This window comes from Eulemur rufifrons, chromosome 9 (assembly GCF_041146395.1).
Source record: "Eulemur rufifrons isolate Redbay chromosome 9, OSU_ERuf_1, whole genome shotgun sequence".
Lineage (NCBI taxonomy): Eukaryota > Metazoa > Chordata > Mammalia > Primates > Lemuridae > Eulemur > Eulemur rufifrons.
In genome coordinates, this window is record NC_090991.1 from 26438965 (window position 1) to 26454478 (window position 15514).

The 15514-nt window shown below is 39.7% G+C and overlaps 2 protein-coding genes across 2 annotated transcripts; both read right to left on the bottom strand.

The window, feature by feature from the left end:
• Positions 1–1392: 1392 nt before the first annotated feature.
• Positions 1393–14167, bottom strand: PRR11 (proline rich 11). Its single transcript, XM_069481107.1, has 9 exons — positions 14040–14167; positions 12297–12447; positions 11890–12012; positions 6870–7136; positions 5300–5398; positions 4821–4933; positions 3479–3538; positions 3293–3389; positions 1393–1461 (listed from the first exon to the last, which is right to left on the bottom strand). The coding sequence occupies exons 1-9, from the start codon at positions 14165–14167 to the stop codon at positions 1393–1395; spliced, it is 1107 nt and encodes a 368-aa protein (XP_069337208.1).
• LOC138391416 (large ribosomal subunit protein eL34-like) lies at positions 5974–6327 on the bottom strand. The gene has a single exon (XM_069481106.1). The coding sequence runs from the start codon at positions 6325–6327 to the stop codon at positions 5974–5976; it is 354 nt and encodes a 117-aa protein (XP_069337207.1).
• Positions 14168–15514: the final 1347 nt, after the last annotated feature.

Below are 15514 nucleotides of genomic sequence, written 5' to 3' on the forward strand. Positions count from 1 at the left end.
TGAGGACAGGGAACCAGGTCTCACAGTGAACGCAACATGGACTTCAGAGAATCCTTGGCAAGGCATTCTGGAAAATACACGGTTCATAAAATTTTTATTTAGCTGCATGAATGTGGACAGCAGATATAAAAATAAGGAATATCTCAGACTTCAGTGAGCCAGATATAACTACCTACCTAAGGTTTTACAAATGATACATTCTAATTTTTTTCTTTTAGAGATGGGGTTTCTCTTTGTTGCCCAGGCTGGAATACAGTGGCCATTCACAGGCGTGATCATTACACATCACAGCTTAGAACTCCTGGGCTCAGCAATCCTCTTGCTTCAGCCTTCAGAGTATCTAGGACTATAGGTGTGTACCACTGTGTGTGGCTACAGTCTAATTTTTAAGGTCACATTGGCCCTTTCACTTCAAATCTTTTTGGAAAATCGTTGCATTTGAATGGAGGACGATCTTACCTCTTAATTGTTTATAAAACAATTATAGAAATAAAATCTCCCCAGCTGACACAGAATTCAAAAGAAAATCTAGATGGTCTTTTTTATTGATCAAGTTTGTAGTAATGAATGCATGTGCATTACAGGCTGCAATACTTTTCTTTTCTTCTTTTTTTTTTTTTTCCTTTTTTTTTTTGGAGACAGAGTCTTGCTCTATTACCCAGGCTGGAGTGTAGTGGCCCAATCATAGCTCACTGTAACCTCAAATTCCTGGGCTCAAGTGATCATCCTGCCTCAGCTTTCCAAGTAGCTGGGACTATCGGCATGTAGCACCACACCCAGCTAAATTTTTAAATTTTTTGCAGAGACAAGGTCTTGCTACATTGCTCAGGATGGTCTTGAACCCCTGAGCCTACTTTTCTTTTCAATTACCTGAGAATACTCAGGATGAATAGGAATCAGGCTATTTTCTTAATGTCATAACTGTACCCATACAGTACAAACTGGAGTTATCTAGCTAAATTTGAACAACCTTTCTAACCTAAATTGGGTAATTCCAGGATAAGCATCACATTGGACATTGCATTTTCCCCTCTGGTTCTCTTGCTGATTATGCAAACTAGAAAATATCCAAATACCTGTACCTACTTTATACCACAGTATGTGTGGGCTCCATACCTACTCTAATTCTACAAATTGAATTACATTAGTATATTTATAACATCCTATTACATTTTAAAAAAAGGATTTGGGTGATTTTATCTGTATATTTTAGTTTTTTGCTTTTTTTTTTTTTAGAGATGGGATCTCACTATGTTGTCCAAGCTGGCTTGGAACTCCTGGGCTGAATCCTCCTGCCTCAGCCTCCCAAGTAGCTGGGATTACAGGATCCCAGCACCAGGCCTGGCCTGGTATATTTTATGGATCATCACATGGAATTAGGCAGAGTTGGCATCAGTTTTGTTCATCAAAGCTGCTTGTAGAATGTGGTAGAGCTTGAGCTGGGCTTCTAGGGTGAGCCAGCTATAAAAAAAAAGTTCCAATTATAATATGAGTCATGTTCCCATGGCCAACACAAATCTTCTTCCTCAACAGAACACAGATTTTTTTGCAGGGCAGCATTGCATCCAGATTCTAAAAACTACTTTTCCCAGTTTCCCTGATGTAATCAGAAATTCTTGGATAAGGCCTCTTTTATTATTATTGTTGTTGTTGTTGTTGTTTTTAGAGATAAGGTCTTGCTCTGTTCTATAAAAGGCACTAATTCTTAAGGAGGGAAGAAAGGGAAAACAGTGTTGATGTGGGAGAGTGTTGGCAGGGGAGTCTGTGGTGTGTCTCTGCTGCCAGAGGAAGAAGGAAATATAAGGTTCAAAGCCAAAGAGGCCAGCAGCCCTATGTCCCAGAACTCTAGCAGGGGTGGCAGAAGGATGGCTGCTCATCCCACATCCAATGATAGAAGTGATCATGGAGATGACTGACACAAACAGGGTTTGGTAAAAATCACACCAGGGCCATCTGATGTACTGGATTTTGGTGTGTGGGTCATACACATAGGTGACAAAGAAAAATAATACCAAGACCTTTTCCTATCAATTCTGCATCCCTGCATGGTCTGACTCCTATCTCCATCTCTATCCCTATCTTTAACCACTGTCAGACTCCCGCTCATTTTCTTATCTTCCTTCCTTTTCTTCCCTTTCTTTTTTTCTCTTCCTTCCTTTCTTTCTTTCTTTTTTCCTTTCCTTTCCTTTATCTTCCTTTCTTTCTTGCTCTCCCTCTTTTCCTTTCCTTTTCTTTCCTTTCCTCTTCCTTCCTTCCTTCCTTTCCTTCTTTCTTTCTTCTTCCTTCCTTCCTTCCTTCTTTCCTCCCTCCCTCCCTCCCTCCCTTTCGACAGGGTCTCATTCTGTCACCCAGGCTGCAGTACAGTGGGATCATCGTAGCTCACTGCAACCTCAAACTCCTGGGCTCAAGTGATATTCCTGCCTCAGCCTCCTGAGTAGCTGGGACTACAGGTACATGCCACCACGCCTGGCTAATTTTTCTATTTTTTGTAGAAATTGGATCTGGCTATGTTGCCCAGGCTGATCTCAAACTCCTGGCCTCAAGTGATCCTCCTGCTTCAGCCTCCCAACGTGCTAGGATTACAGGCATGATTCACTGCACCTGGCCAGGCTCCCTCTCTATGTTACAGCCACACTGGTAACCTTACAGTTCCTTGGATAGGCCATGACCCCTCCTACTAGGGGACCCTTCCACATGATGTTCTTTTTGCCTGGAACTCTTTCATTCTTGACATCCATGGTGGTACCATCCCACACCATATACCCCACAGTTACCTTTCCCAGTTAATGCCTATTTATCTTTCAACTCTCACCTCAAGCATCATCATTTCCTAAGGGAAGCTTTCCTGGATCATCCAGGCTAGGTCAAGTTCCTCTGTGGGTTCCCATAGAACCTTGTTCCTTTCCTTCACAACACTTATTACAGTGCATTATACAAACATGGGATTATTTGATTAATGTCTATTTTCCCCATAGGACTGAAAGCTCCAAGACAGTAGATCTGTATCTGCCTTTGCTTACTACTATATCCCCAGTACTTCAGCACAGTGCCTGGCATATAGGAAGTGCTTAATAAATACTTTCTAAAGGAATTAATAAAATAAGACATTCATTGATAAAATAGAGATGATAATCCTAGCTATATCTCATAGAAGTTTATAAAGCCTAAATATGAGAGTGTTTTGCAAAGCATTTAAAAGTTATTAGTATTACTAAAAATACTGCTTTAAATTATGATTCTAAATAAATTATTTTCAAGAAAAGGAACCATTTTTTTCCCCCTAAAGGCTTACCTGAAACTTTCTCCTCAAGGCCCTGGTCATTACTGGGGTCAGTCCAGTTCCTGTGTCCATATTTTCTTTATTGGTAAGGGGGGTACCGCCTGGGCTCCTGCAAAGGTATTGAAAATATCAGTAGTTGTGTTTCATTCCAACTTTTAAACTGGATTTAGAAAGCATAAAAACAAGAGAATGTATTACCTCTCTACGTCGACTTTTCTAAGCAGTTTGCGCAGATCTATCTGGCTTTTACTAGGAGTACTAATAAAATAAAGATATAAAATTAGAACTTGCCAGATTTTATCATTTTTTTCCCCAAAGCAAAGCAGCCATTTCTGTAGGCAATGTCCTAGAAATTAGTTCTATTTGTTATATTAACATATTAACTGCCATGTGAGTTGTATTTAACTCATGCTAGTTTTGAGCACCGGGCCTCGTGAAGCATATGTAACTCACACATCTCTTCACCTTGAGAGCTATGTGAACTATTTTTCAAGTTGCACATAACTCACTCACAGAAAACAATAAAAAATAACATATTCTTCATTACATTAGAAAGGATCATTTTGTTTTTGAAGTTTTTATTCTATTTTCATAATAAAGCACTGTGGTCCCAAGGAAAAAATTTTTTTTCTAGTGTGGCAGTCAATGGGTTAAAAAGTAGCAGTAGATGCTGATGGGAGCATAAGATGATACAACCATTCTAATGAGTAATACTTCTTGATGCAGTAATTATACTTATGAGAATCCATCCTAGGGAAAAACTCAGCTGTGCACACAGATGATGAACAAGGATGTTCACTGAAGAGCTATAGAAATTAAAAATCATAAACAACCTAAATGTCTCAAAACAAGATTGTATCTATGAAGTTTACATGCAATGCATTGCATATATTGAAGAAGTCAAATGATACTTTAAGCTAATTTTTAATAAGATGGGAAAAAGTTCATGACATATTAAATGGGAAAAACTGTTATCGTATCTACAATGATTATACACAGGCATACAAATACACATATTCCATTCTTTGTTTTTTTTTTTTTTTTTTTAGAGATGGGGTCTTGATCTGTTGCCTAGGCTGGAGTGCAGTAGTGCAATCATAGCTCACTGCAGCCTCAAACTCCTGGGCTCAAGCCATTCTCCTGCTTCAACCTCCTGAGTAGCTGGGAATACAGGTGCATGCCACCATGCGTGGCTAATTAAAAAAAATTTTTATAGAGATGGAGTCTCACTAAGTTACCCAGGCTGGTTTCGGACTCCTGGCTCAAGCCATCTTCCCACCTCAGCCTCCAAAAGGTCTGGGATTACAGGCTTGAGCCACCACACCCAGCCAACATATTCTATTTTTCCTTCATTCCAAGACATATTACTTTTCATATTTTATTCTTTCAGAAATTAGACTTTTTTAAAAATTCTTGATAGTATTTATTTTCTCCCAAAATGTTACTAAATCAATGGTGTATTTTATAATCAAAAGTTAGAAATAAGCATAAAATCATTCTTTTAAGTAATAGTAAAGCATAGTGCTGTGCAGTTCCTTACATTAAGACATTTGTAACTCGAGTTGATAACACTTTGGAGTTAGGTTTCAGGGAAACACGCTGCAGGTCAGAGACAGTAACTAGTGGATTCCGTGCCTTCGGTGATGGTACAAGCTTTAATTATAAAATGAGACATTATTAAAAACACCTTTTAAAATATCACTCAAAATATAAACATCCTGAAACAACAAATATCTGAGTGCTAAGTATGCATAAGACATATCTACTACCCTACTCAATTTTTATTCTAAAGTTTCAAAGTATGTCTCCACCTCTTCAGACTAATGGTTGGGAGTTAACTGCCTAATTAAATAATTTTGGGATCTACACATTTTGTTGAAGAGATCCAGAACTACTAAAATAAAATATCAAAAACTTAACTTGGAATGACTTCTATACATAAGGCTTATGGTTATTTTTCATAAAGGGACAACCAGGTTAAAAGCAGAAAGACCATGTATATTGCCAATGACATCTTACCTTCCTCCTTTCATCAAAACTCTGTGTCTTCTTTAATTTCACATTCAGTAGATCTTTAACTGTTATCTGCATGGGTCCATCTTTTTTTAATGGTCTAGTCTTAAAATACATGGACAAGTTAGAATTCAAATTGGAATGAGGACAACTGGTGAAATGCAAACCAAAATCTAGTTTTTAAAGACTCAGAGTTAAGAGTCTATGGCCATACCACCCTGAACCGTGCCCGATATCGTCTGATCTTGGAAGCTAAGCAGGGTCAGGCCTGGTTAGTACTTGGATGGGAGAGTTAAGAGTTAACTCTTATTTACCCTAGGAACCTATCAAATTCTTTCCACTTAACTAAGAATGATCCTGTTTTCAGTATCCATGGATGCTAAGGCTATTGAAAAGTATTCATCAAGATGTAAGGTTGTGATAATAAATAAGAGATGGGCTAGTGCCCTGAAATAATGCATCTTTCCCAGGAGTCATTATAATAAGATGGGACTGAAGGAATTACTCAGATCAAAGTGAACTTTTGCCTCAAATACCTGGAAAGATGACTCAGTTCCCACAGAGTAAGAATATGTAGTCAGAGAGGTATACATTAGGGCAAATATAGTAGGCTCTGGATTTAACTCAGCTATTTTTTTTTAAGCCTTTTAATTTTCATTATTCAAAAAAGCTTCATTTGCTTATTTAGCTTTCTGGCTCTGTGCTTGTGCCTTCAACACCTTCACAACAATTTTCTGCTCCTTGATAAGGAAACCATGCTTGATCCTGTCACGAACACATTTGGCACACATGGAACCACCATAGGCCCTGCTGACGTGTTTTTTTGTTTTAGACAACCTCATAAGAACTTTGGGTCTCACAGCACGAACCCCTTGAAGTCTGCCTGGGCACACGCCACATGCAGATTTTGGTGCTTTCCCAACCTTCTTGGTATAAAGGTGAACAATTCTATTACCAGGGGTTCGAGACAGCCTAGTTTTGTTAGAGGCTGTATTGTAGGAAAGCCTACGCTGGTATGTCAAACGCTGGACCATTCTGAGTGCCTGCAGACACCGACCCCGGAAGAGCTAACTCAGCTATTTTAAACCAAATGTATCTGTGGTGAAAATTCTGAAGATTTTAAAACAGGGTCATGCCTACCTTAACGATTCACAAATATTCTAGTCCCCTTGGTAGATAAGTAATTGCATGGAGAACTTGTTCTCCAGCCTAATGACAGTAAACTTTAGAATCCACCAACTCTTTTTGTTCTGACTTCACTCATTAAGCAATCTTCTGTTCTTAATTTTGTTTCCTAGGGAGGTTTTCCTTTTGGTAAAAAGATACACTGAGAAGCCAATAAGAATCTTCTACTCTACACTCTGATGTTTTATACACATCACTTTCATTTCTAAATCCAGCTTCTGTAAGTTCCCTGGGGACTGAGTTTTTAAAAACACAATAATTAACATAATTAGGAATCAGAACAAAATATAGTCTTCCAGTCCAAGCCCTTAGACTAGCCTTAAATGGCTACTTTGCTTTATTTGCATATTATACACTGACCAAAACATACCATTACTAGATTGTTTCCTACCTGAAGTGCTTTAGTGAGGTTGGATTTTCTGAGCAGCAAAGGTGCTGGTGGTGGTGGGGGAGGGGGGAGAGGAGGAGGTGGAGGGGGTGGTGGTGGAGGTGGAGGAGGAGGAAGATGGCTGGCTGCCTGTGGCAGTGTGGGAGGAAGTACAGCTCCAGTTCTGGATTCTCCAGGAGTGGTTAGAGCACAGGCAGGCACAGTTGTAAGTTTACTACTCATGTGACACGTGTGACCACAGCTTGGACACGAAGAACTTTCTGAGCTGGCCTGGAAAGAGACATTGTATTTTGCAAATTAATTAATACATTCAACAAGCTAACTTGATTCTTGCAGCTGAAAGTCATCAAAATAATAGCTACCGTGTATTGAATGCTTTCTTACTGTACCATGAGCTGCATAATATTTTCTCATTTAATTATCACAAGTTTCCTCATTCATTCATGTATTTGTTTCGTATGTGCTATATGCCAGTAACTGTGGGTACAATGTCAGCCCTGTTTGTCACCTCATGGAGCTGATAGTGTGGTGAGGGAAGACAGATATTAAACACACACACTCAAAACAAAACAAAACAATACTTCAATAAGAACAATGAGGCTGGGCACGGTAGCTCATGCCTGTAATCCTAGCACTCTGGGAGGCCGAGGCGGGTGGATCGCTCGAGGTCAGGAGTTCAAGCCCAGCCTGAGCAAGAGGAGACCCCGTCTCTACTAAAAGAATAGAAAGAAATTAGCTGAACAACTAAAAATATATATAGAAAAAATTAGCCAGGCATGGTGGCGCATGCCTGTAGTCCCAGCTACTCGGGAAGTTGAGGCAGAAGGATTGCTTGAGCCTAGGAATTTGAGATTGCTGTGAGCTAGGCTGATGCCACGGCACTCTAGCCTGGGCAACAGAAAAAAAAAAAAATTAAAATTAAAGAACACTGAAGTGTGCTCTGAGCATGACTAGCTAGAGGCTTGGGGAGTGATATTTAGCTATGATCTCAAGGGTGAATTGAGACTTACCAGGTGAAGGAAGATGAGGACTAAGGGAAGAGTTCCTCAAAGAGGGAAAAATACTTAGTGTGGTCAAGAATATAGTATGTTCAAGAAACTGATAAAAGGCAAAGGGGCTGGAACATGACTGTTGTAGACTGAATTGTGTCCCAAAATTTATAAGCTGAGTCTTAATACCCAGAACCTCAGAAGAATGACTATATTTGGAGATAGGGCCTTTAAAGTGGTGATTAAATTAAAATGAGGCCATTAGGGTGGGTTCTAATCCAATCTAACTGGAGTTCTTATAAGAAGAAGAAATTTGGATGTGCATAGAAACACCAGGAATGTGCTCACACATGAGAAAAGAGCCATCTACAAGCCAAAGAAAGAGCCTCAGAGGAAACCAACCCTGCCAATACCTTGATCTCAGATTTCTCAATTCCAGAACTGTAAGAAAATAAATTTCTATTATATAAGCCACCCAGTCTATGACATTTTGTTATAGCAGCCCTAGCAAATGAATGCAATGATCCTAGGAAGTAAAATGGTTATTAATTTTCTGTGGCTGCTGTAACAAATTGTCACACACTTACTGGCTTAAAACAATTGAAATTTATTTCCTCACAGTGCTAGAGTCTAGAAGCCGGAAACTGAGGTGTCAGCAGGGCTGTACTTCCGCCCACGGATCTGGGGAAGAATCAGTTCCTTGCCTCTTCCAACTTCTGGTAGCTGTCAGCATTCCTTGGTTTGTGTTGCACACTCCAATCTGTCTTTGTGGTCATACTGCTCCTAGGCTGCGTGTGTTCTCCTCTGCATCTTTTTTTTTTCCCCCCCTGGATACGTCTTAGACAATGTGTGTCTCTCTTATAAGGGCACTTGTAAGGGGCCAGGCACGGTGGCTCACGCCTGTAATCCTAGCACTCTGGGAGGCCGAGGCGGGTGGATCATTTGAGCTCAGGAGTTCAAGCCCAGCCTGAGCAAGAGCGAGACCCCGTCTCTACTAAAAAAATAGAAAGAAATTAGCTGGACAACTAAAAATATATATAGAAAAAATTAGCCAGGCATGGTGGCACATGCCTGTAGTCCCAGCTACCCAGGAGGCTGAGGCAGGAGGATTGCTTGAGCCCAGGAGTTTGAGGTTGCTGTGAGCGAGGCTGATGGCACTCTAGCCCAGGCAATAATGAGACTCTGTCTCAAAAAAAAAAAAAAAAAAAAGGCACTTGTTATTGGATTTAGGGTCCATCTGGATAATCCAGGTGATCTCCTCATCTCAAAATCTTTAACTAAATTACATTTGTTAAGACCCTTTTCCCAGATAAGGTAATATTTACAGGTTCCAGGGATTAGGACCTAAACATACATTTTTGGAGGCCGCTATTCATGCAATCCCCTACAGATGACACAGAGGAGTGAAACAACTTGCCTTTTTCTCTTATGGCTAGTTCATCTTCTTTTTTTTTTTTTTTTTTTTTTTTTTGAGACAGAGACTCACTCTGTTGCCTGAGCTAGAGTGCCGTGGAGTCAGCCTAGCTCACAGCAACCTCAATCTCCTGGGCTCAAGCGATCCTCCTGCCTCAGCCTCCCCAGTAGCTGGACGGCTAATTTTTTCTATATATATTTTTAGTTGTTCATATAATTTCTTTCTATTTTTTTTAGTAGAGACAGGGTCTTGCTTTTGCTCAGGCTGGGGCTAGTTCATCTTGAGGTACAAGTTCTAGGACCTGGGGTGGAATTCCAGAAGCTTCTCTCCAGACCAATAAGCATAATGTTGAGACATTGAGAACAGGGGCTTTGCTTGGGGGAGTTTGGCGCAGATATTTTATAGGCTTTTTTTTTCCTGCATGCTTCAGTTATAAAAATAGAAACCACTCCGAGTACTTAAAAAAGTGGGGATGTAATAAAGGGAATTGGTTACACTTGTAATGGAAGAGCTGAGAAGCACAAAGGAGACAGTGAGGCAGTCCAGAGATTATCAACAGCAGAAAGCCACTAACACCCTGAGGCTGAGGGACAAAGTTTAGAGGTGGTGTATCCAGAGGTTTGGAGCTGGGTTTATGCAGGGAATCGTAAGATTTATGTAGTAGGAGCTGGGGCCAGGGAGATAACAACCACCATTGGTGGAGAAATCACGCAACACAGAGGATGGGGAGAAACACCTGGTCTTCTCCCTCTCTCTGGTCTCTCATCAGTGTCTCTCAATATCCCAGCATAACCAGGAGCCAGATGACATAGAGCCTGGTAAATGTAACCTTCAGGGGTCAGACCCCCAGCCATAAAGAGCAGAGCCTCTGAGGTGGGGCAAACAGGTCCAGGGACTAGCACTTACCTATGCCATTCCTCCTGCTTCTGGTAAAAGCACCGTGGGTTTCCAGTACAGGACAATCCCTTCCCTCCCTCACTCCACATGATACCCACTAAAGGATATAATCCAGGCCAAGTTCTCTCTGCTGAGGGTATTCTGGTATGAGAGTAAGAATCTGAGGCTGCCAGCAGCCGTGTTGCTACCACAACAGTGTCTGTCAGAGAAGTAACCATACACAAAAGCAGGTAGAACAAGAAGATAAGGACTAAGCCAGGATCTTGACAATATCATTTGAGCCTCTGGATCTAATTATACCCTAGATTTATTGGTTATATGGGCTTAAGTCTGGTTTCATTGTATTTCTGTCACTGGTGGCTAACAAGAATTTTGACTGACACAGCCTTCTAAGAAGCATTCTTAGGGAGTGAAATAACACAAGCTTCATTCTGTAGTTCTACATCACCATTTTCACTAATACATTTGCATTAGTGGTTTGGAGTTAATATATAAAAGGAGCTGAAATAAGAGAAAAGTCATGAAAGGTAAAGAATGTGTGTACTAGAGGTGAAGGAGAGAAGGGAAGGTTTACAGAATTATTTCACACACACACACTCACACACACATTCTCATTCTAAGCTTTTAAAAAATTTAATTTTTTTAAAGAGATGGAGTCTCACTATGTTGCCCAGGCTAGACTTAAGCTCCTGGGCTCAAGCAATCCTTTCTCAGTCTCCTGAGCAGTTGGGACTGTAGACATGTGCCATCATGCCTGGTTAAAAATATTTAATTTTTAAAGTCTGAACTTTAAAAAGTGTTTGAACACTGCCTAATAACCAGCAGCAAACTGCTCAGACCAAGAAGTTATAACATAGCAATGAATTTTCTCTAGAACCAAAGTATCAAAGTCTCAAGTGATCAATTAATTTCATTTTTTTTTCTTTTTTAGTTTTTCCATCTCCCTTACATAAGATCATATTTTATTTTTTTATTATTTATTTATTTATTTATTTTTTGAGACAGAGTCTCACTCTGTTGCCTGGGCTAGAGTGAGTGCCGTGGCATCAGCCTAGCTCACAGCAACCTCAAACTCCTGGGCTCAAGCGATCCTTCTACTTCAGCCTCCCGAGTAGCTGGGACTACAGGCATGCGCCACCAAGCCCCACTAATTTTTTCTATATATATTTTTAGCTGTCCATATAATTTCTTTCTATTTTTAGTAGAGACAGGGTCTCGCTCTTGCTCAGGCTGGTCTCCGAACTCCTGACCTCGAGTGATCCTCCGGCCTCGGCCTCCCAGAGTACCAGGATTATAGGCATGAGCCACTGCGCCAGCCTACCTGAACTGTTTGTTGCCACTGACCAACCTGGATAAAATATCTACTAACTTGACTTGACAAAAGTTTAGTCAGGCTTTACCCCTCCCCATAGGTCCTTGGATCTTGACCTACCCTTGGGCCTAAGCAAGCATTGGAACATTAAACAACCTTTCACCTGAAGAATTGGTTGACCTCAGTGAAAAAATGTTCTCTGGTCAGATCAACTGTCTGATCAGATCAACACACCTGTTCATCCCACTTCCCCACGCTTGGTTCCCTCTAGCTTTGTTTACTCCTCACTATAAAATAAAAGCTCTTTCTGCCTGATGTTTGAGATGCTTATAAATCTTATGACCAGAGCATTTTCCCTATTGCAATTGTCTTACCTAATTCCAGATTTGTTTTTTATTTGACAATACCAACCTTCAGTGCTTCCTGGAGCTTGCATAATTCACTTTCCAAAATGCAGAACTGTTCTTTTAGTCCCTGAAGTTCTTGGTGGCAGATACGAGATGGAAAGATGGTGTCTTTCAATACTTCTAAACTCTGAAATTCATAAATAGACAAGCCTGAATCCTATGAACAATATGATACGGACAAGAAAAAAGAAACCAGAAAGTGGTTTATTTTTTGTTTTCATTTTTTTGCCTTAGTAAGACCCAAGTTTGATGTATGTTTTATAGAAACAAAGGCAGACAGGACCCCATAGTTTCATCTTATCTGAGCTTAGCCTGAGTCTTGTGCTGACTTGAGCACAAGACACACATAAATACAAACACCAAGTATGTAGAAAAACTGTATTCCTGAAAACAGGTATGTCAAATCCATACCTGGGCTATGAAGCTCTGGCACCAGGTGTATATAGACCATACTCTATTTGTCCAAAGTTTTATTCTATCTTTGATGTTGGGAAAGTTGAAGTTCCAGGATGATCTTAGCCAGCTTCTGCTATGGGATATATCTGTTGAAGAAATAATCACTCTGTAGGAGAAACAAAATCGAAAAAAAAAATTAAAAACCCCTAAGTCAGAATAACAGCCTCTAATTAAACAAGAAGTTTATAGTATGTCTCAGAAGCAGAGACTCCCCATAGCCAAAATTCTACAATTCAGGGATTCATTTATCCAACAAATATTTACTATGTACCTATTATGCTCCAGGTACCAAGGATTCAATAATGAATAACATAGAAAAAATACTGCACCGATGTAGTTTATGGTCTCATGAAGGAATAAAGATAAAAAATGAATAAATACATAAGTAAAATATATGTGTTGCTAGATAATGAATAAATGCTAAAGAGAAAAAAATAAAGCAAGAGGGGAAATGTGAAATGTTGGATGGGGTGAAATTTTAGGTAGGGAAGCCCCAGAAAGTCTCACTGAGAAGGTGACTTTTGAGAAAAAGCCTAAACAAAGTAAGGAAGCTGGCGATGCAAATATCTAGGAGAAGAGCAGTCCAGACAGAGGGAATAGTAAGTGCAAAGGCCCTGAGGTGGAAGTTTGCCTGAAGTGTTTGAGGAACAGCAAGGATGCCAGGATTACTAGGGTAGAGACACTTACTAGAAAATAAGGTCAGAGACAGATCATAAAGGCCTTGTGGATCATACTAAGGACTTTAATTTTTACTCTGAAAGAAGAAGAGGCCAGGTGTAGTGGCTGAAGCCTGTAATCCTGGTACTTTGGGAGGCTGTGGCCAGAAGATTGCTTGAGGCCAGGAGTTGAAGGCCAGCCTAAGCAAGAGTGAGACCCCATCTCTACAAAAAACAGAAAATTAGCCGAAGTTTGAGGAGTTTGTAGTGAACTATAAAGATGCCACTGCACTGTATCCCAGGGGACAGAGTGAGACCCTGTCTCAAAAAACAAAACAAAACAAGAAAAACAAAGACGCTTTGGTGAATTTTAAGTAGAGGAATAACATGACTTATGATTTTCACTGGCTCCCTCTGGCTACTGTGTTGAGAATACACAGCTGGGGGGCAAGGACAGAAGCAGGATTGTTAGGAGACTTTTACAATATTCAGGAGGGACAGAAAAGAGTCAAGTATGACATCATCATGGTTAGCATTTGAAGGGTCTGTTTTTAAAAACTTTTTGTAAAGAGAGCTATAGCAACAAAGTTACTGTGAAAAAGAGTCTCTTTCAATAGCACAGAGAATCAATGACTAAACTTTCCCAAAACTAAGATTTAAATTCTAGTCCTATGCCCCTCTTCTGTTACTTAGTTGTCAGACTTATACAATTAAATCCACCAGGAAAGGAGAAAATAGTTACTGTGCATTTGAACATAATTCCTTATGATTTTCACTTCATTTGAACTCTTAAACTATGGCTGCCACATAAAATTCAGGATGTCCAGGTAAAATCTAATTTCAAATAAAGGATGAATAACTTTAGTATACAAGTATATTCTAAATGTTGCATGGGACATACTTACATTAAAAAATTATTCATTGTTTATTTGAAATTCAAATTTAGCTGGGTGTTCTGTATTTTTATTTGCTAAATCTGGTATCTCTATCCTAAATTGATCAGAATTCTCTAGTATTTTCTCTGTTCCACATTATGCCTTACCTTTCAGGTGAGGGCGGTGGAGGAGGAGGTGTAATTAGCTTGGATTGTAAGTGAGAGGCTTCTTTTTTTTTGCATAATCTTTTGGCTTTAGCTTTTAGCTTTCTTCTTCGTTGTTTAAACTTGGGCATGATTTCTGTAAAAAATTTTTTTACATTTATTATTGAAGAATAATAAATACATATAGAAAGTGTACAAATCTTAAGTGTGTTGTTCAATGAATTATACCGTGAACACATCCTTGTAACTGCTGGGTTGCAGTCTGAAATGTCGTTTTTTGGTGCGCTCTTGGCTGAAGAGTGACCAGATACACCGAAAACAAGGTAAGCATGAAAATGAGGTTTATTGAGGAGAGAAAGATAGGATTATAGAGCAAGAGCAGGCTATAGGTTTACACAGCAAGATACACATGCCACACATGACAACTGGACCCATTGTTGTAGCAAAAGAGAGGTCTGGGTCTTGTTTTACAGTGTCTGGATTGGGACCTTCCCTTGGTTCAGACATCATCATGGAACAACTTTGATGGACAGCTGGGAATTACATGACCTGAGTATTACTGTGCATGTGGATCTCTTATAAGCCTCTCTGAAAGCCTGTTTGGGGGGATGGTGAACTGCAGTGGCACCCACTTTCATCCCTAGGAGACCTGGAATCCCTTGCTATTTACCTGACATTAATGATCACCTTGGTTAAGAAATATATCACTACCAGCATCCCAGAAGTCCCCTGGAGTGGAGGAAATGTAAACCCAGATTTAAACTTTCTCTGGAGAGACCTCTAAGTTTGTTTTGCTTCTGTTGCTTTTCTCCATTAATTTAAATGAATTGCCCTTTCCTTTTTTTTTTTTAAGCTGCACATGAAACGAAGTTTATTGAGTGAGGGCGAGATAGGTTTACAGAGCAAGAGCAAGATATGTTCACCACAGACGACAAACAGACCCCCTGTTGTAACAAGAGGGGCCCTTCTTTTCTTTAAATCCGATAAAATGGCTATAGTTGGGTTATGGTCAGTTATAAAAGAATGTAAGTTTCTTTACCAGCAACATTTACTGAGCTTCCACTGTGATAGGTAGAGTTGGTAGTGGGAGGAGGACACAACATTAACCGTTCGTTAATTGAATGTCCCTTTACTTTTAGGCAATTTCACATATATTTTCTCAGTTAATCCTCGCTATCCTGCAAGGTATTATCCCTGCCAAGGAGGATTTTTATCCCCATGTTTACAAAAGAATACACTGAGGGTTAGAAAGATTAGATGATCTGCCAAAGCAATGCAATAATTTCTAAAGTCCAAATCTGTCAATCTCCAAAGACAGTTCCTTCTAATACACTGTGGTGCAGTAGTAGATTAAATAGCCAACATACTGTACAATGAAATAACTGTTATTCCAAATCTGATATTTGGGTGTCTTAAAAATGTTTATTTTAAAGCATTAAAAAAAAAACATTATCTAATATATTCATATTTTAATCCAG